Source organism: Pseudopipra pipra, chromosome Z (assembly GCF_036250125.1).
Source record: "Pseudopipra pipra isolate bDixPip1 chromosome Z, bDixPip1.hap1, whole genome shotgun sequence".
Lineage (NCBI taxonomy): Eukaryota > Metazoa > Chordata > Aves > Passeriformes > Pipridae > Pseudopipra > Pseudopipra pipra.
Window position 1 is genome coordinate 36,879,661 of NC_087581.1, and position 20,080 is coordinate 36,899,740.

The following is a 20,080-nucleotide window of genomic DNA, read 5'->3' on the forward strand; positions in this document are numbered from 1 at the left end:
GGAAGCAGAGATTTGCTTCACAGAGAAAAAGGATGGTAAAAAGGATACTAGCAGTACTGAGAAAGGCAGCAAGAGAACCTCAGAGTTCTGTTTGAGGCAGGGGAGGAGCAAGGACATCACCAGCATAACTGGCAACCTGCCAGTAGAACATAGTACTTCTTGGGTCATACCTGTCAACACCTGGTAGACTTTCATCCTTCTTGGAGTACCACTGAAGTACTGTTAGTCTAAGCAGAATCTGAGCATCAAAATCACTACTAGAAATCAGCGCCCTCAAAATGACCAAAAGCTCCTCCCATGAATGGTGGGGGGAAGAAGAAGGGGAAGGCAACTAAATCAACATCTGCACCTTCCCTTTAATTTTCTAACCAATAAAAGATAAAGCTTTTAAAAGCAAGTTAATGGAAACATATCAAATGCAATGAAAGTTCTTCTATCCTCAGAATGCAGACTATATATGGGAAAGCTGAAAAGGAAATGCAACTTTCTTACAGTTTTTGGATTACAATATAGTTCTGATCACAAAGCAAGAAGTGCTTTCACAGAGTAAAAAAAGAAATGTGAAAAAACAGATGTTGGAGCTATGAAAACGTTCAGGTGGTATCTATTTTTTCAGGACACAAGATACCCACTGAACTACTCACCACCTCATGAGAGAAAACTACATACCATTTCCTGTACATAGTTTAAACATCTTGTTTAGATTGGATGTGTAAACAAATTCTAGTGCACACACATACAAAATTAAAATATGTGAATATTCATACAGAAGAATATATTAGCAGTGCTCAGTTTTAACAGAAAATTCATCTAGGGAGAAAGGGGGGTTTAGTTTTCAAAAATTATTCATTTCCTCATGCTATATAAAAGCACCTGCAGGACACAGAAACATTTCCACCATACCTGAATCACCCCAGTATCATTCAGCACTTGTTCATGTCAAAAAACTGTACTATAGAAACTGAAAGTGCTCAATCTCAACTTAAAAACAGGTAAATATCATTAAGGCTTTGGAAAAGACAGGAAAAAATGTACTTTGAATTAGGATTGAAATCTTTGAAATAAAGATTTTTCTCATTTTAAAACCAATTAAAATAAATTAAACTGGTAAGAATAACCTAGCTAATGACCAAGAAGGTGTATAAATTGAAGGTTTTAAGGACAGCCTGGTTGTTACAAAACTTGATTCTTATAAATTGTAAAAAAAGACATACAAACAATTAGAATATTGTAAAAGCCTTACAACTATACAGATTGTTACAGGTAAGTTACAGGATGTATACAAACACACATATATATGCAGTACCCTATGCAGGGAGTATGTTACAAGAGTAACAAAATAGAACAAGTGAGTCAAGATAATTCACTGAACCAGTAAATTACAAAAGATTACCAAAACAAACAAATCAAACCAACCAAAAAAAAAAAAAAAAAAAAAAAACAGAAAAACAAACCCATTACAAAATATAGCATGAAACTTCTGGTAATCACTGTCTAAAGACTAACTCTAGATCATTATCATCAAAATGATGATCAAAAAAGTACCTTGGTGGTGAAAAACATCAATGGACAAAAGCAAGCAATGATTTGCAGAATCTACAGCAATTCTGGAACAGACTCTGAAATAATCACAGGAGCCAACAAACCAGGAAATTATGCTTATAAACCAATCTAGGTTTCTGTTTCCAAGACATTCCAAAGGAAAAGTAAAAATCAAAACTTAGAAGTGCCATGAATAGAATCTCTGTAAAAAGACTGAAAACTGTTTGGTAGACTGAAGAAAAGGGTAATGAAAAAGAGATGCAACTGGCGAGTTAGATGATGGCCTCCAAAGGGAGTCTGGATTTAGGCACAGTATTGATATCTTAATCCATGATGGAGAGAGCAGTAAGCTAAGAGCTGCTGAAAGGCAGGAGTAGTAATCAAAACCACTGGGGCTGCAGAGAAGAACTACAGTTCCTACTTCCCCTTCTGCCCCTATCCAACCCAACCCCTGTAGTTCTTGCTACATTCACAAGCTGCACAAGCCTCTAACAGAGCAGGGAGACAGCAAGTTATTTACATAAACCTAAATGAAACAGCTCATCCCTTGATACCTTAAAGCAAATGTGAAATATGGAATAAGGAGGGGACCATATTAGAGTAGTAATAATTACCCCAGTGATTGTAATTGTAGATTTAAGAACCATGTGTTCTTTCACTGGAAAGAGCTTCTACATAACAGAATAAACCAGAAAAACAGGTGCAAATGCTGGAAAGTTGAAGTCAATACTGTTGTCTTTGCATCGCATCACATAACCACTGAACTCTCTACACAACCACAGACTTGTTCTCTTCCCCACATATATCAGCATCCCACTCCTGGAACTTCTTTTCTACAGCAGCATTTCCCCCCCCCTAAGTTAAAACTTAGACCAACTGCATGAATTACTTTGTGAGGTCTCATCATCACAATATGAATTAGGCATTCTCTGATTGTGTTTTCACTGAAATTACACCATAAACTCCTCTGGGCAAGACAGAAACCAGACTCTGATTCTCAAGAAACTAGAGGATGAAAATTGCTTCTTATTTGGTGCATATAATCCATGCACAAAAAATAACCAGAACTGTTCTGAACACACTGTCCTGAAACTGTGTAGATTATTCATTTTCCACTTAGATATGCCACTCCTCTTGCTTTAATGTCCACAAGCCAAGAGCATGGTTTGGTTTGGGGACTGACAACTCCTGCTCAAGTCTTCTCCGTTCTGGTGGCCGTTATGTACCAACTGCCAGATCATATGAGAAAACTAATCAGGAAATCCTGGCAACGTGAGTGGATTCTCCAGTCAAAACAGTAAGCCTCCCTGGAACTGCACCTAGCAACTGGCAGGGTCACAGCGAGCTGCTGGAGAGATTTTATGTGAATGGCTGAATCTGCAGATTGAATCACTCATGGCATCATCTGTAAAAGCCTCTGCCATTTCCTTTCCTTTACCAGGATGGAACTAAAGAAAACTCACAGAGCAGGAGTAAGCAGGGTCAATGTGTGTGGTGCACTCCACCAACTGGCACACTGAATGTCTCAAGATGAAACCTGGAAGTCACTTAAGTTCAGGCTGGCCCAGCACAGCTTCAGAGTTTAACATGCACCCCAGCTAACTGTCCCACCTAACACAAGAGCAACCGTCACTCTCTGATTGTGCAGCATTTATCTTTGTTACTCAATTTTAAATTAATAGAGTGAATGGGAAGAATCAGCTGTCCTTTATTCTGAAAAGCCTAAAGAAACAGGATTAGAAGTATGTTCTGTAGCATCTCTGTGACATGCATAGCACTCCATAGAGAGTCTCATCTGCATTTTTGCAATTACTGTTCAAAGACATAAAGAAATAACCATGACTCATTTCTCACTCTACTATAGGGCTTGAAGTTTGTGTCCGTAAAAACAAAACCAAAAAGAACACCACTACCTGAAGTTTTGCAGAGTACTTTTGTATTAGACTCTGTTGCTAAGAGCATTCAAACAAACAAAGAAAGGAAGGAAGAAAAATCAAGAATCTGTTATCCCAGAACAGATTACAGGTACAAATCCAAGAATTACAGCCACAGATTCAAAACACAGCTGTTTAGTAAGCACCTACTAAAAACAGTGTTACTCCTGATTAAACTATCACTGACTGTTTAAGATCCTCCTCACAATACTTCAGATTTTCCACTTAAAAGGACAGTGTCATGAACACAGCTACCATTTCACATGTTTCAGTACCAAACTATAAAATACATCTTTAGTCATCCACAAAATCTTTTTTTTCTTTCTTCTTTTTCTTTTTGAAGACAGAGGTTACATTTATACTAAAACTACTAAAACTTCAAGCATTCTGGGGTGTTGAAATCCACCACCCATACTAGCAAACTGCTAGAGCGCTCCCTGACAAAAGTACTGTCTTTGCAATTAACATTCTTTCTGACTAGTTCTGAGGCATCATCTGGCAGAAAGGAGAGTCCAGGAAAAATTCCCAAAAGGTAGTTCACATGTAGACACTGTTTTGGAGACAAAAATGTTTGACTAGCTTCTGTGCCTGGTAACAACACAGTCTGACCTTCACGCATTAATTTCCACATGATTTGACCTCATTTATATTTAATAAATTATTAATTCCTGTTCTAAATTCTCCTGATACTGTTTGAATTTGGAGGGTGAGAGGATTGTGGTTTTGTTTTCATTTTGTAATCCCATTTCTTTTCTACTTCTGTTACAGTATATACAGTGGGCATATATATACAGAGAGCATGAAAAAGGTTTTACACAGTGTTGTCAGAAATACACAGTCATCTTTTGCCCTTTTACAGTAAGCTTACATATTACCACACCAGGACAAAAAATGGGCAGATGCAAATCATTCTGGTTTGCATTTTTTTTAAGTACAATTCTATTCCAATTAGAGTTGTTATGGGGAAAAATATCATTGTGAGATAATACATTTGCAAGGAGCAAAACACGCCCTCCATTCAGATTGTTTACTTTTTTTCTGGGGCTTAAGTAAACAAGGGAAAAATACCAAGTACTTTTAATGAAGATGTTGACTCATTTGACATATTTTTCAAAGGGAACATTTAAAGAGCAATCATTTTGCAGCCACTTAATACTTATGTTTCTCACTGCAATTATTTTGAATGGCCAGATTTCCAGCTATTGCAGCAGTTATTTCCATTTGTGAACACTTCTGCTGAAAAAGAACTGAAGGTAAGTATTTGGTTTCTGTAGCCAGGTCTGGGTAGTGGGGGAGGCTACCAGGGTGGCTTCTGTGAGAACCTGCCAGAAGCTTCTCCCATGTCCAGCAGAGCCAACACCAGATGACTTCAGCACAGACGTACCACTGGCCAAGGCTGAGCCAACCAGGGATGACAGTAACACCTCTGTGATAACGTATTTAAGGAGGGGGAAAAAAAAGTTATTGGGCAGAAGAAAATTGCAGCAAAAAAAGAGTGAGAACACATGAACAACAATGTAGACACTAAGGTCAGTGGAGAAAAAGGGGAAGGAAGTGCTCCAGGCACCGGATCTGAGGTTCCCTTGCAGCCTGTGGTGCAGACCATGGTGAGGCAGCTGTGCCCCTGCAGCCCATGGAGGTCAATGGGGGTGCAGAGACCCACCTGCAGCACATGGAGGAAACCCACACTAGACTGGGTGGATGCCCAAAGGAGGCTGTGAGCCCGTCAGAGGCCCATGCTGGAGCAAGGTCATGGCAGGGGCCTGCTGACCCATGGAGAGAGCAGCCCACGTTGAGCAGGTTTTCCTGGCAGGATTTATGACTCTGTGGGGGACCCACACTGGAGCAGCCTGTTCATGGAGGACTGCACGCTGTGGAAATGTGACCCACATTGCAGCAGTTTGTGAAGAACTCTTGCCTGTGGGATGGACTCAGGCTGGAGAAGTTCATGAAGGACTGTCTCCCATGGGCAGGACCCCACAGGAGCAGGTGAAGGACTCCTCTCTTTGAGCAATGGCAAAAACAACAACTGCACCATGTGATTACGTCTCCCTGCGCCACTGGAGGGAAGGAGGTAGAACTTGGAAGGAAGGAGGGGTGGAGGGAAGGCATTTTTAAGATTTATTTTACTTCTCATTCTCCTGCTCTGATTCTATTAGTAATAAATTTAATTAACATGCCCATTCTGAGTCTGTTTTGCCTGTGACAGTGGTCGGTGAGTGATCTCTCCCGGTTCTTATCTCAACTCATGAACCCTTCACTATATTTTCTCTCCTCTGTTCAGTTGCAGAGGGGAGGGAGAAAGAGGCTTTACTGGGTACCTGGCATCCAGCCAGCATCAAACCACTACAGGTGTATTGTCCATACTTTCTCTTTTCTGGTTGGGAGCAACATTGACAAATTTTATATATTTACTTAACCTTATACAGATTGGTATGATACATTTTTCTCAAGTTTCCAGCCAGCAGAAACTTTCAGTCAGGGCAAATTTTTTCTCTAAATCTAACAGTACTAGATTATCAATGCTCATTCTTCAGTAACTCTGATGAACAGGAATATTATGATGACTGTTGACACTTGGCCTACTACTGCCATAGAACAGCATCTATCTTGACAGCACAGTGAAATGGCAAGAGCTGATTATCAATACACCTCCACCAAAAGTATGTTGTTGCTGTTATTATTATTGTTGTTGTTATCATTATCATTACTATTTCATGCCAGAGATAAAAAGAGATAGTATTAATTCAGTTACTGCTGAATTATTACAACTGTGTTTTCACTATCAGAAAAGGAATTAAAACAGAATGAGAAGAAGTAAATCCAACAGGAACAAAAATGTGATTTGTAAGGTCTAGAATGGGTCTCTGAGAAAACAAGGCTAGGGAGAAAAATGAGGCTGTATTTAAGCAATTAAAAATGAAGGAAGAGAGAAGAAGCCCCAGCTGAAGGAAGAACTGTGAGGAGAGATATTCAATATGCAGCAGGGAAAGACTCAACCAAAGTTATCTGCTGACAGCTTAATTTTAACAGGAAAGGGAGAGAAGGATTATCTGGACATTACAATCTTTGCCAACAGGTTGATATTATCCACACTGGGGAATGGAGGGAGAGTTCAAAATGTGAGAGAGAACAACAAGAAGATGAAGAGAGCCATTTCAGTATGTTTGATTTAATAAGGTGAAATATCCAGAAGAACAGAGACCTGTGCTACAGAAAACAAGCATTTTATCACAGAGAGAATTACTCTCCAGTCCTCCCAGTCCACATGCTTTTTTTGAGGAGAAAGAGAAAAATCAGCTGCCATTTCTTCCATTGTTTAACCTAAGTGTTTAAACCTTTAATGTTTAATAAAATGTCTGTTCCAAGGGACCAGCAACAATCATACAGACTCCTTATTTCACCTTCCTATAGAAAAGGCACTAATCTCTCCTTTTGTTAAAGATAACTTCAGGACCACTGATATATGCTATTAAATAATTCCTGACCTCTACAGAAAATTCAATCCAGGCAAACACAAACAAAAAGTGAAAATACAGTACTTCCTCACCAATGATTCATTTTGGCCAGTTAATTTCACCAAATGATCGCTTCTTGGCTGCCTCCTGTACTAGTATCTTTGCACTGAAGATCCTTAGACAGATGAGGGCATCTCAAGGTCTAAGAAGACTAAGCCTTATGAGGTGCCAAAAGCCCTTTCAAGATGAAAGAATGCATGAAGTTCCCACAAAGCACTCTATCTCATGGGAGCCACTTTTCCACCTCACAGGATCAAAATGATGATTTGCAGTTTGGAAATATAAGCTGTGGTGCATTGTGCTATTGATTTTCCAGTTGCCTTCTATTATTACTACAGCTCCACCCCTACTGTTCAGCTAGTGTCCAAACACTCATGACAACAAAGAATGTAAAAAATTTTATGCAAAGTGGAAAAAAAATGAAAGGAGAGTAAAAATGAAAACAATATACTTACATTTTAAACTAGTAACTGTCCTTTTAACTACATCATTTTGTCTAAGGATACCTGCATTTTTCATAACTTTTTTTCCGCTACACTTCAGCACCAGGCCTCACCAATATATTAAATTACCACCTCCATTATTTCTATTTACTGAAATACATGTTCATCTTCAACTATGGCTTGGGCAAGTCACTAAGCACACATCTCAGTTCCCCCACCTTCATTTACTAGCAATCAAAACATAACTTACAATCACAATATACAGTAAATAGACAGTTAAAATGAAAGACAAGATCACAGTCTTTAAGATAGATAGAATTCAACATAATAATAAGTTTTAGCCAAACACTAAAGCAGTTCTGCTGCGGTTTAGTATATATTGGATAAAATCCTGCATAAACAACTTTGTGTTTTCATTTAAAAATAGCACAATACAACAACAGAGTTCATGATTTGGTAGCAATATGGCAGTATTACATATAGGTAATGTTCCTTTCCTTTACAAGAGATAGAGAAATCGATGTTAAGCAAATATCAAATTTCAGAAACACTTATCAAAGGCTATCAAGGCAATTAATTTCTTAATTTGTAATGAGAAGTCCCAACACCCTAGTAACTTTCAAGCAGCACTGTCTATTCCTTGTTTTCTTTTCAGCCCTGGAAGGAGCTAAGAGCACATCCATAAGTTATTACTTTTTAAAAAAACAACCAAACAAACAAGAAAACCCAAACAAACATGAAAACACACATTACAGCAACTTTAATCAAACACCTCCAATTACAACAGAGGTAGCATTAACCCATGGGTTTAGCTTAATTAGAGAGTCTTCTCATCTGAAACTCTTGCCAAGAGTACCTATTGTAACTGTACAATTAGAGGCTCAACCATAAAGTCAGGAATACAAGCACTAGCGTGCAGTTTCTAAAACATGCCAACAGAACATGGAAAGGAATTGGTCCTAACTTGCATCCCCTTTCTTACCTCATCTTACTATTTTTAACTGTTATAGTATCAATCCAGCAGCTCAAGGCACTTGCTGGTTACGGTTCTGACATTGCTTACAGGATAAATATAAATTCACTAAATCTCCCGCCTGCTGTCTACATAATCCTTTAACCTCTCCTTTTTTTGCAGCTATCGTCCCCCACCTTTTTCTCATCTCTGGCCTCTCTGCTCTTTCATTCTCATGCTGCCTTCCCTTTCCCACTTATTTTTTCCAAATCATCAACATTCGGAATATTCTCACAGTGAGATTCATGGTCACTACTCTTTTACTTCACAGCCTGCTTCAGCATGTTATTTTGTTTTTTACATTTTATTGAGTGATGAGAATTTTAAAGAGTTCTCTGGTAAGCAGATTTCTATTAAATGTAGCATCTGCCTGCAAGACGCAGATCAAGTAGAAAATATTAAGCAAGAAGGTAACTTTCCAGTCATCAATGTGCTACAAAAAGAATAAGACAGAACAGTGTACATCACATTTAACAGAAAATTAGAAAAAAAAAAGTCAAGCATGCAAATTGTTATTGGAACTACAGGCAACAGAATTCAAACTGCACAGAAGCTGATCGCTTCAAATCAAGGTTTGAAAAACACAAAGCCATTTTACACTACTGAGTCATCAGTGGCAGAAAGAAATGAGCTTTCTCAGATTTTGTCACCTTCATTTTAACTTATGCAAAAAGAGGTAAAAGGTCTAAGAACTGACCATGAGTAAATCAAAGTTTTGCTCTGCTTATTTTCTTCTTGATTTCTAAACCAGTTTTTAAAAATTATGTCTTTTCCTTGCTCAAGAAATTCAAGTTTCTTCTTTTAAACAACAATCAAATAACTATTTAGATACATTTGTTTTAAAGAGCTGTAGTGTAGTGTTGTGGGGGGAAAATCAGTTCCCCCCCTAAAGTTATAAAATGGTAAACCCCCAGGGGGTGGTTACCCTTGGGGTTGAGCCAATGAGCGCTTCTGTAAAATATAAACATATCACTCAGACCAGAAGAGAAGAGTAGTAGTAGTAGTTGTTGTTGGAGAGGTGGCCATGTTCTGAAGCCACGAGCTGAGGGGCCTGAAGCCCCGTTGGGGGCTATGGCTCCCCCGGCCCCCGTCTGGGGGGCTACAGGGACTTGGCAAAGTGTTAGACTGGACTAAGTATCTGTAGCTGAGAAGCTGGGAGTTTTTCTCCTCCACCGTGAGCAGCAGCAAGAGCAGCATACAGAGAAACGGTGGCAGAGAGCCAGAAGGAGATAAGAACTGAAGAGGCAGCAAAGCAAGCACGCAGCTAATCAGAGACACACAGAGTTGTCTGAAGAGAGAGAGAGTTTGGGTAAGAACTGAAACAAACTCCCCAAACCCCTCTGAGACCTCCAGATGAGGAGGAGGATGATGGACTCTTACTTGAAAACAGTCTTAGAGTGCTACAGCACCAAAAAGAGAGGAGCTGAGAAGCTCGGGGCTTCCTGGAGCTGGACTGGGACGGCCAAAGAATGCAGAGGAGGGCTTCACCCCCCACTGCTGCTAAGCTAAGCTAGCAGCCTGAGATCAGAGCCCAGGAGCTCTGTAAGGGAATTTGAATCCCCTGTAGACAGGGACCGTCATGAAGGCTTCTGCACTTCATTGATATGACGTGGTGAAGTGACCTTTTTCCTGGTAAACGCAGCCCATGGAAGAAAAAGACCCTCGCTTGGAGTCGAAGGGCCGAGAGGGGCTTAGAGATCCCCCTCGTGTGTATTTGGAAAAGGTGATCCAGCTACAGCTGCTGCATGGAAGAGAGAGAGAGAGAGAGGGAGAGAAAGAGACTGATGCCCCAGAGACACTGCTGCTCTGAGAGTGGAAAGGATCTCTTCCTTCTTCCCTCCTGGACTTTTATTTGGAGAGAGAAGAGATTTGATCCATTGTAAATACTGATTTATCACGGTAGAGATAGTTGAGATTGTGTGTGTAATATATTATAATATTTATCTGTACAGTCATTGTAATATATATTCCCTTCCCCCCATTTTGAGTCTTGTGTGGTGTCTGGAAAACCCATCTCACACTGGGCTGAGATGTGGGAGGGGGGCTTGGACTCAGGAATTGGATTTTGGGGCTCTCAAACCACCACATGCAGCAAATTGATATTTTTGGGAATATCAATACAGAACTTTGCTTGGGAAAGCTCATACAAAGCAAAACCTGTGTCGTTAAAAAGCCCCCACTACTACACAATTTTACATATGGGCTCAGCCACAAGAAGATCCACTCATGCAGTATTTCTACAAGTAAACACACAGACAGGAAAGTTCACTACAACATCAATAACAAGCTCCAACTGAGAGAAAAACCACATTCATGCCAACCTTTTCTCCAGTTTTTCACAACTGGACCTGAACAGCTCAAGGAGTAAAGTAAACCTTTTACCAAGCAGTGAGCAACTGGCCAGGTTTAAATCAAGACTTGGTTTAGGCTGTTGTTACCAAAACGTTAAATGGGTGCATTAAGTTATTGCTTGAAGCCTTCAAAAACAGAAGGTGCCCATTATGTCATTACTCAGAAGCACCACATTAATACCTCGAGAAAGGAAGTCTTTTTGCTACTCCAGATACATTTCCAGTAGTTTTGAAGATGTATTTCCCCCACTACCCTCTTTCAAATCTTAGTTCTGTGCTCTATCAGACAGGCTGCACAAGCAGGTCACCTCTTTCTCTTGCCAATGGAAACAGGCAGTGGCCACTGCCCTTCAGGCTGTTTTTCATAACCTCTCAATTTTAGCTGTTTCACTGCAGCTTCACCCTACTTCTGCTTTAAGACTGCCTGACATCAAGTCCCAGAGAGACTTCACAAAGAAAAAATATGGGAAAATAAACATCATCACAAGAATTAGTTAAATGTTCCTTGGCCCCCAGCCCTTTCTTGTGCCTGTCACCACTTTAGCTAATTTGCAGTCACAAAGTCTCTCAGAGGGGAAGGACAACACACTGAATCTTGACCTTTGAGCTGCAAACCTAGCCTTGAGCAACTTGATGACCTACATGGCAGCTGCACGACTCGATAACTAGTTGGCTGGAATCTGCAAATGCATGATTCATTTCTGATTCTCCCCGCATCATCCTCTATGCTGTCACTACACTTTGCTAAAAAACATAATTTCTGAAAGCAGGCTTTATTATGACGAAACATTGCTTTGAAAGAACTTTAATAGTAAAAGGAAAAGTGTATTTTCTTCTCCTACCTAAACACTGTGAAATCCACACAAGAAGGAAAAAATACACATATATATATATTCAGCATCTAAATATATCTGCTCTTGCTTATTTTTCCTAAATGTTTTGAATAACACACCATGCTGGTTGCATATTTTGTAGGGCATCTAAAGTGCATCTAAAGATCTAAAGATCTACAGTGCATCTAAAAATTAGCATACATCTCTGCACTGAAGTGATACCAGGGTCCTCTGATGCTAGTCCACATGTGCAAGCCAGCTGTTGAAAAGATAAACTTGAAAAAGTAGGATACTTTTGTAAAACTTAGTGTGCTAAACTGCAGCAGATCATCAGCCTCACCATCCAGACCAGCCACATATCTCCCCTCCCTTACCCCTGAAAATGCACAGCTATAATTTCAGTCATTACAGTTCCTTACTGCATCCTGTGTCCCTAAGAGATTCTGCTGGCATTTCTCAGTGTTGTAGAATTAAGCTTTCTTATCCTTTTAATGACCAAAACACAGCTGTCCAACATGTTCCAGCTGGCACAACCCTGGCATCTCTGCTGTTAGCCCAGCAGCACATCATCTGGGCTATTTTGTCCAATTGAATATGCATTGATATGCATATATAGAAGTAACTTGCAACTGGGTTGGGGTTTTTTTCTTAAAAAAAAAAAAATTTGCTAAACCTCTTAGTAAGTTTTGTCCACATTATGAAGTTCAAATACAGGTCCAATAGAGAGGCTAAAGACAAAAAGTTGAGTGGTTTGGGATGTCTTAAAAGCTATGCACATACAGGAGGAGAAATAAATTATACAGCTAGATTATATCTCCTCTGTCTATACAGTGATAGGTAAGGGGTAGATACCTTACAAACAGGATTTTAAGCAGTTTGAACTGTGTGGCACAGGAAAGAGTGACAGGTAAATCGGCATTATGAAATATCATTAATTGCACCTTTCTGATAAAGTGACCAAGAGCAAAGTAGTTCTTCATACTAGGTTCTGCATTTACGTATTTAGAATTTCAGTGCCTAAAATCCTACAGGAATGCAGGAAGAAAAAACAAGCAGAGCCATTCCCACCTTTTAAATATTTTTGTCAGTGTGCAAACTTAGAAAAACAAGTTCTAAACGAGATTGTAACAGAATTCAATCTTCAGAATTACCCTTAGAACTGTAATAGTTAAAACATGTTCAACTGTGACTTTCCCCTGCTTGCATTACATGCAGAACGAGGCACAACAATGCAATACGATACAACTGGTTCTGGGCTCATTACCTCATCTTGCACAACCTAACACCTGAAGTAATAACTCTTTTTTTCTACCCTGTGGGCACTGAAGGACATACTCTTAGCACGTGTAAATCTGCCAAATGCTACAAACCTAAAGAGCTGTAAAGACACCATCTCAGATTCCGACTTTAAATTCATCCTTGTTTAAAGAGACTTATTTTTAAAGATGCTAAATAAGTTATGGAAAGCTTGCATTAAGCTCCAAGAAAAGGAAGGCCATGCTGCTTCCTACCCATTAAAGCTATAATCTCATAACATGCTATTCATTTAGAAGAGCACTAGAAAGATACAGGTACAAGACGTTTACAGTAATTTCCTGTTACATCCAGGCTACATGCTGCTTAAGAGTAACTGGTACACAACTACAGTCTGAGAGAGGATTGGTTGGAGGGCAGCCCTACAGAGGGATCTGGGGGTGCTGGTGGGCAGCAGCTCAGTGTGAGTCAGCAGTGTGCCTGGGCAGCCAGGAGGGCAAACTCCATCCTGGGGTGCATCAGGCACAGCATCAGCAGCTGCCAAAAGCGGATCATCCCGCTGTACTCAGCCGTGGTGTGGCCTCACCCTGAGTCCTGTGTGCAGTGCTGAGCCCCACAGTTTGAGAAGGACGTGAAGGTCCTTGAATGGTCCACAGGAGGGCAACAACACTGGAGGAAGGGCTGGAAGGCATGTCCTGTGAGGAGCAGCTGGGGACCCTGGGGTTGTGTAGTTTGGAGAGAAGGGGCTGAGGGGTGACCTCATTGCTCTGCACAGCTTCCTGAGGAGAGATGTGGAGAGGTATGTGCTGATCTCTTCTCCCTGGGATACAGTGACTGGAGATGTGGGAACGGTTCAAAACTGCGTCAGGGAGGTTCAGACTGGACATTAGGGAATGTTACTTTACCAAGAGAGTGGTCAAACACTGGACCAGGCTTCATGGAGTCGATGCCCCAAACCTGCCAGTGCCTTTTGGCACAAATGCCTGCCAGGACATTTGAACAATGCCCTTAGTAACAGGCTTTAACTTTTGGTCAGCCCTGGAGCACTCAGGCAGTTGGACTAAGGTGATTGTTGTAGGTCTCTTTTAACTGGAACTCTCCTCCTCTATTCTAGTATTAAATAGCTCCATTGAAACTAACAAAACCCATAATTTGGTCCAAGCGAAAATGTAGCTTGCATGTCATGGCATTTGATTTTTTTTAAGCCATAATGGTCTTTGCACAGGATCATTAACTTAATTTGAATTTGTGCCTATTTCATACTACCAAAGAGACAGAAAGACCAACTGTGAACGATAAACTACTTCCTAAAAGGCTACTCACTAACCGATTTGGATACTAAATTAATCTCTGTGATTCTTGAATGCCATGGAAACTTTAGAGGGTAACTTAATTTTAACACTTGCAATTTAAGAATCTTTAAATCTTCCATAATGTGCCAGAGTTATGGTTCTTGTGGGGACACCTGAAATACCCCTGCTTTCACACACTACAAACATTGCTGCTCCACCAGAAATTCAAAGACTTCTCACACCCTTATCCTTATTACTTGAAGGAATAAAAAAGGGGCTAAGTAATTAGAAAGAGGGACTACAGCGAAGTTGCTTTTTTTCCAGCTGCACAACTACTATCGCTGAAAATCCTTCCGTAAGTTATCTTCTCCCTTAAATGAGGAGGAAGAGAGGACAGCGCTTCATTTTGAACTCTGCCCGCTATCTCGGTAACTGCGATTCCTGACACCGCCCGCCGTGGGCCTTGTTCCCAAGCCAGGGCTTTCCTGTCATAGGAAAGCGGGTCCTCCCTCACACCGTCTCCGCAGCAAGCAGTGCCCACCGGGGCGCTCCGCTACCGTCCCGCGGGACAGGCAAGGCAGCGCCGGCATCTCCCTCTTCGCCCGGACCAAGAAACCCGCAGGGCTCCTCCCGCCCGCGGGGACGCCGTGCCGGGGCTGCCCGAGCCCGGCGGATCCCGCGGCTCCAGCCGCGGCCGGGTGGGCTCCCCGCCGTGCAGTGCAAGCTGTGGCGTAGCGCCGGGAGGCGGCACAACAGCCGTGTCTGCCCGCGCCGCAGGTGCGCGGAGCTCCGCGCCCACAACGGAGAGTGCAGGGAGCGGAGCTCCCACCGCGGCCGCGCCAAGCAGAGCCGAGCCGAGCGCCGCCCGGGCCCTCCGACCGGGGAGCCACCGCCCGCCGAGCCGCCCCGCCGCCGCCGCCCCTTTCCGCGCTGGCACCTGGATGTGGCAGGAGATCTCGGAGTCGTCCAGCAGCCGCACGGTGCATTTCATCTCCGCGCTCAGCGACCTGATGCTTGAGCTTCGAAACCGGATCATCCCGGCAGCCCGCCTGCCACCACCCCGCAGGCAGCCGCAGGGGGCCAGCCTGCAGCGGCACCCGGCCGACCACGGCACGGCTCGGTGCGACACGGCACGGAGCGGCACAGCACGGCACGGCACGGAGCGGCGGCAGCGCCGCCCCTCAGCCCCGCGGCTGCCTGCCGCCGCCCGCCATCCGCCCGCCCGCCGCGGCTCGGCCGCCGCTGCGTCAGGATGCGCTCGGCTGGCCGGCCTCAGCCTCCTCCTGCGCCCGCCTCCGGCATGGCATGGCACAGCATGGCATGGCCCGCGGGGACACCTCTCCGCCCTCACCTGCTCCTTCCTCTTCTCCGCCCCACCAGCCCCGGCTGGGAGCTCTGCCGGGCTCAGTTCCGCGGGGCTGGCACAGCCGGAAGGGACACAGGCAGCGCGATTGTTTGCCTTCCCCGACACGGGCGTGCTGCTCCTGGTTTGAAGTGCACCTGAACGACTGGTGCTCCCCTGGGAATGCCCGGTGCCCTGCAAAGGTGGGACATCCCCCAGGCTGCTGGCGGAGAGTGGAGTCCCCACGCTGCCTGCCCGCCAGGAAAGTGAGTCCCCGGGGTATCTCAACATAGCCCGAGGCAGAAGGACAACCCAAATACATATATACACAGTTATATAAAAAAACCTCACCAAAGATAAGTGTACACTAATGATAAAGAAGAAAACATAATGCAACTTAATGTAAGAGTACAAGCCTTAGAAACTTGTTTCCTCAGGGGAAAAAATGACCCATTAGGGAACAGCGGTCTCACCCCATTTATTGTCTAAGGGGGAAAGAAAATACAGCATTCAGTATCTTCATTATTATGTCCTCCATCACAAAAGGCTATATCCATTAGTGCAAAACCTTGCAGGAAGCAAGCACCAACATTAACCAGCCTTGAAACATGGATCAGCATTGTTTTAAAAGAGGAGCACTTCCCTTTGCAGTGTGAAATGAAAAACAGCCAGTACAAAATGGGATGTGACTGGAAATTTACAAAGAGAAAAGATGCACTGACAGCCACACAGAGGTGTGGCTGTATTTCAGTTCAGAAGTGAACTGTATTTCAGTTATTTTGCTTAGTTGCCTGCAATTACTTGTAAATGTTCATATTTTGAAAATATTTCTGTGTGAATGTATTGTTCTTTTGAAAATCCCACGTAAAAGCCAAAGTGCTGCTACCCCTGTAAACTCTTTAGTTTTCTGCTGGACCACTAGCAGCAGGAAATACAGACAACCACAAACAAATGAGAAGTATATAAAGCTCATATTACCATCAGCTAATAAATATGCAAAGCCCTTTAATGTGAAACATAAAAGAAAACTATACGCATATGCTTCTCAGAAATTATAAATGCTTCCAATTGCATAGTGAATACTGAAGGACACTGCACCTCAACAGCTGCAGTCACCCCACAAGGTATGGAAGAAGGTCCTTATCAGTTGAGACACCAGTTAGTTGTGGACACCCACTCATTAATAATAAAATAACACTTTTTGTCTTACAGTCGTACAACATGGGAACTCGGTAGCAAGATTTCAGCCCACATGCAGATTAACTCTCAGGTGACACATATTTTCCTTCTTCTGGTACAGAAGGAATCTTTTCTTTCTAACCCAGATATTTTAGCTTTCCCTTCAGTCTCTGTAGCACACCTTTCTCCATCCAAAAGGGGAACTATAAGAGGGAACTAAGCCATTGATGAAGATTTAGGGAGCAGGAGAAAGTTTACTACTGTCCGAGGGTTGGTTTGTTTTTTTCTACTTTACTGTCAGGACCACATGGAGAGGGATGAGTTTCTCAGGAGTTCTCAGAGTTACATCAACAGTGATGACTATAATATGAAACCTGCATCTTCAAACTGTTGCACAGCAAGTGTGAACTAGTGTGTACTGACAGCAGCACAGCTGCAGGAACACAAAGCTCAGCAAAACTTTACTTGCCTGTTTTAAAGACAGGCCACTCATGTCTTTTTGCCACTTTATTTGCTTCTTTAATACCCCATACCATGTTGACTTGAAGTGCCTGAGAACTCTGTGAGAAAAATAACATATTTCTCTGTCAGAACTGTCACTGCTCAATGCAACAGCCACATTCCCATTCTTTGTTTGTCTAATTGGTCACTGAATTTGCTTTGAGATGAGTTCATGTGGATGGCCCAAGGGACAGTAGCTTATACTTTCTGTTTACCTTTGAATTGCTGACAGATACAAAGCTATGTTTACAGACAACAGGGAACACTCGTGAGCTTGAGTAGTACTTTGATTTTGGGATGATTCTTTATGGAGCTAAATTACAGAATATAATAGTCAGGGATTTTCCCTTCAAAAACTGACAATCACAGCAACTTTAGCTCTTTCAATTAATGTTTATAATTTAATCAAATATGTAGACATGTGGTTTGGTTTTGGTTTGGTTTTGGTTTTTTTTCCTCAAATACTCAAAGATTAATCTATAAATACAATTACTGCGGCTGTAAACAATGCTTGCCTTGGGTCAGACCTTGAGTTGCAGCATAGGTAGGCAAGAAACCCAACTCACAGTCACCACAGGGGTGCCCTGCATAGCACACTAACCTCCTTCCCCAAGGCCCACACCTACTCATTGCCTTCAGCTTGGGCCCCTTGCAGGGGTCTCACAGACAGCTCATACAGCACGCACAGCAACTAGCTGTTGCTCAGAGATCATGGTGCCAATACCTAAACAGTGACTTCATTAAAATTTATGAAGGCTAGGACAATTTAGATTTAACCCAGTTCCCTTATACAGAAGGATTAGGAACTCCAGTTCTAAAATATTTTAGCTGAAGACAAATGATCTGGATATTGTGCTTCTCCAGAGCTTATCCTGAAGAGTGGAAGGTGAGTTGAGCTAGGTATTGAGCTAGCAATGAACAAAAGTTCAGAGAGTAGTTTCCTATAGTCAGGAAAGTGTGAGTTTTGCTGTCAAGGTCACAAAGTCCACAGAAAAGCTAGCTTCCTAAGAATTCTAGAGATCCTGTTACAAAGCAGAAAGTCTGGATGACTTCTGAAGGATCTAGTTCACAAGGCAAACAACTTTTTCATACCAAGGCCCCAAACTTTTGTTATCGTCAATGGAATTGCCTTTGAGACACACATTGTATTATTGTAAAATATATCTAGCACCAAGCCGAAATTAGCAATGAGCTAATTGAAGAGCTGGGCATACTGGGAAGCACTCAAAATATGAAAAAAACCAAACAATAGATCCCACATTTGCATGATCTTTTTGTTTCAATCTTAAGTAATCATTAAAAAAACCACTTTATATAAAAAAAATTGTAAAAAAAAAAGCAGGGAGTTGCATCTCGAAATAAAAGGTCTCCCACATCTAAATATTACACCAGTAACTTGAAAACTTTATATAAAATATTAATGCATATCTCTAGCAAACTATAAGAGTATTAAAATATACATAAATTACAAAAAAAAATTTAAATAGCAAAAGTTATATTGTTCACTGAGGGCAGAGTTGAATTAGAAGCTGAAATTTGAATTCACATAGGGTTTCTACTTTCTTTTACATTACAAAAACAGTAAAAAACCATTATATATTCATTGCATGAATGAGAAGGCAACAGGATAAGTAAAATATTACATTATTTGACAGCAGTACCAAAAGACTTGGGATTTTCATGTCTGTACTCCAAACGGAGCTAAACAAGCTGTCACTCCAAATCCACTAAAAATTCCAGGGCTATCAGTGATATATTGACCACAATTACCCCAGTAAAAAAGACCTAAAGTCCTACTAAAATCTGTAGGGCTGTATGACAGCTTGCAGGGCACTGATAGTCCTGTGGCCTCCCCATTCCTTGGGTGTAGTTGTGAGCCACATCCATGGCTCACAGGGGGAGAAGTGGTAAGTCAGAAGCAGGTATTTTCTAACACTAATAAAGTTTAGCAATCTCTACAAAGCCTCAGAACAAAGTATGGGGAAGAACATTACAATACACCCTTCCAGCAAGAACGATGGGTTGAATCTACTGTACAAACTTCTCAGCAAATTTCCTGCATATGTCATCTGGAAGCTCAAACATATCACTTGTCTGAGTTAAACTGGATTGCACAACACCACAGTTGAAATTTGCCTACTGGACTAATTTTTACATTGATTTTAATCCACACATGACAATTACCATGAAGGCAAATGTCAGTTCCCAGCCTTTGGTTCAGAGGATAAAGTCAGCGAGATGATTATCATGGTTCATTGAGTCCCAAGACTTCCCAAGATTTTCTTATCAGTAGGGATCAAAACATTTCTTTTGTACACTCTTCTCTTTTCAGGGAATATACTGCCAGTCCCACTGTTCTAATACCATTGTCAGGAAAACTACAGGAGGCAGAGTACTCTCTCAGTTTCCCATGCTGCCTTTTCTTACTGTTCCCAAAAACTTCTTTCACTACTGGTTCTCTCTAGCTGCTTTCACACAATCCATGCAATACTTTTCCAGCTTGCTAACAGCCTCAGAGAAACCTTGCAGCTACCACTGCTGAAAGATTTACAGGTCTTGCATGTGCCACAACCAGTGGTTTCGGGTGTCTACAGTTAATTCAGTACCTACAGGAGCCTGATCACCTCATGCTGAAGGTAGAGTGTCTGCCACATTCATATATTTCCTCAGTCTATGATGAAAAAAAAAATTCCCACACCATGATTTAATAATCCAAAAAAGGTACTCTCTATCTCCTGATCAAGCTGAAGATCAGAGCTCTCTTCTCCTGACTGTATTTGTGCACAGACAAAAAATATAGCAATGAATATAGCAATGAATCTGATCAACTAAAAAGTTCATTTTTTAAGTAGGTAGAGGTATGTTTGGTGGTAGTGTTG

General features: G+C 41.8%; 1 protein-coding gene across 4 annotated transcripts in view; it reads right to left on the minus strand.

Annotated features, from left to right (window-relative positions):
* FRMD3 (FERM domain containing 3) overlaps positions 1 to 20,080 on the minus strand; it is a 146,749-nt gene that overhangs the window by 125,083 nt on the left and 1,586 nt on the right. The window contains exon 1 of one of the 4 annotated variants that reach the window (XM_064641321.1): positions 15,531 to 15,827. The exons of 1 other annotated variant lie outside the window; for it this stretch is intronic. In XM_064641321.1, the coding sequence (XP_064497391.1) occupies positions 15,531 to 15,812 (282 nt within the window). In that variant the 5' untranslated portion in view covers positions 15,813 to 15,827. Of the gene's footprint in view, positions 1 to 15,116; positions 15,419 to 15,530; positions 15,828 to 20,080 lie in introns of those variants that run through there. 2 more of the 4 variants (XM_064641322.1, XM_064641325.1) reach the window with 2 other exon arrangements.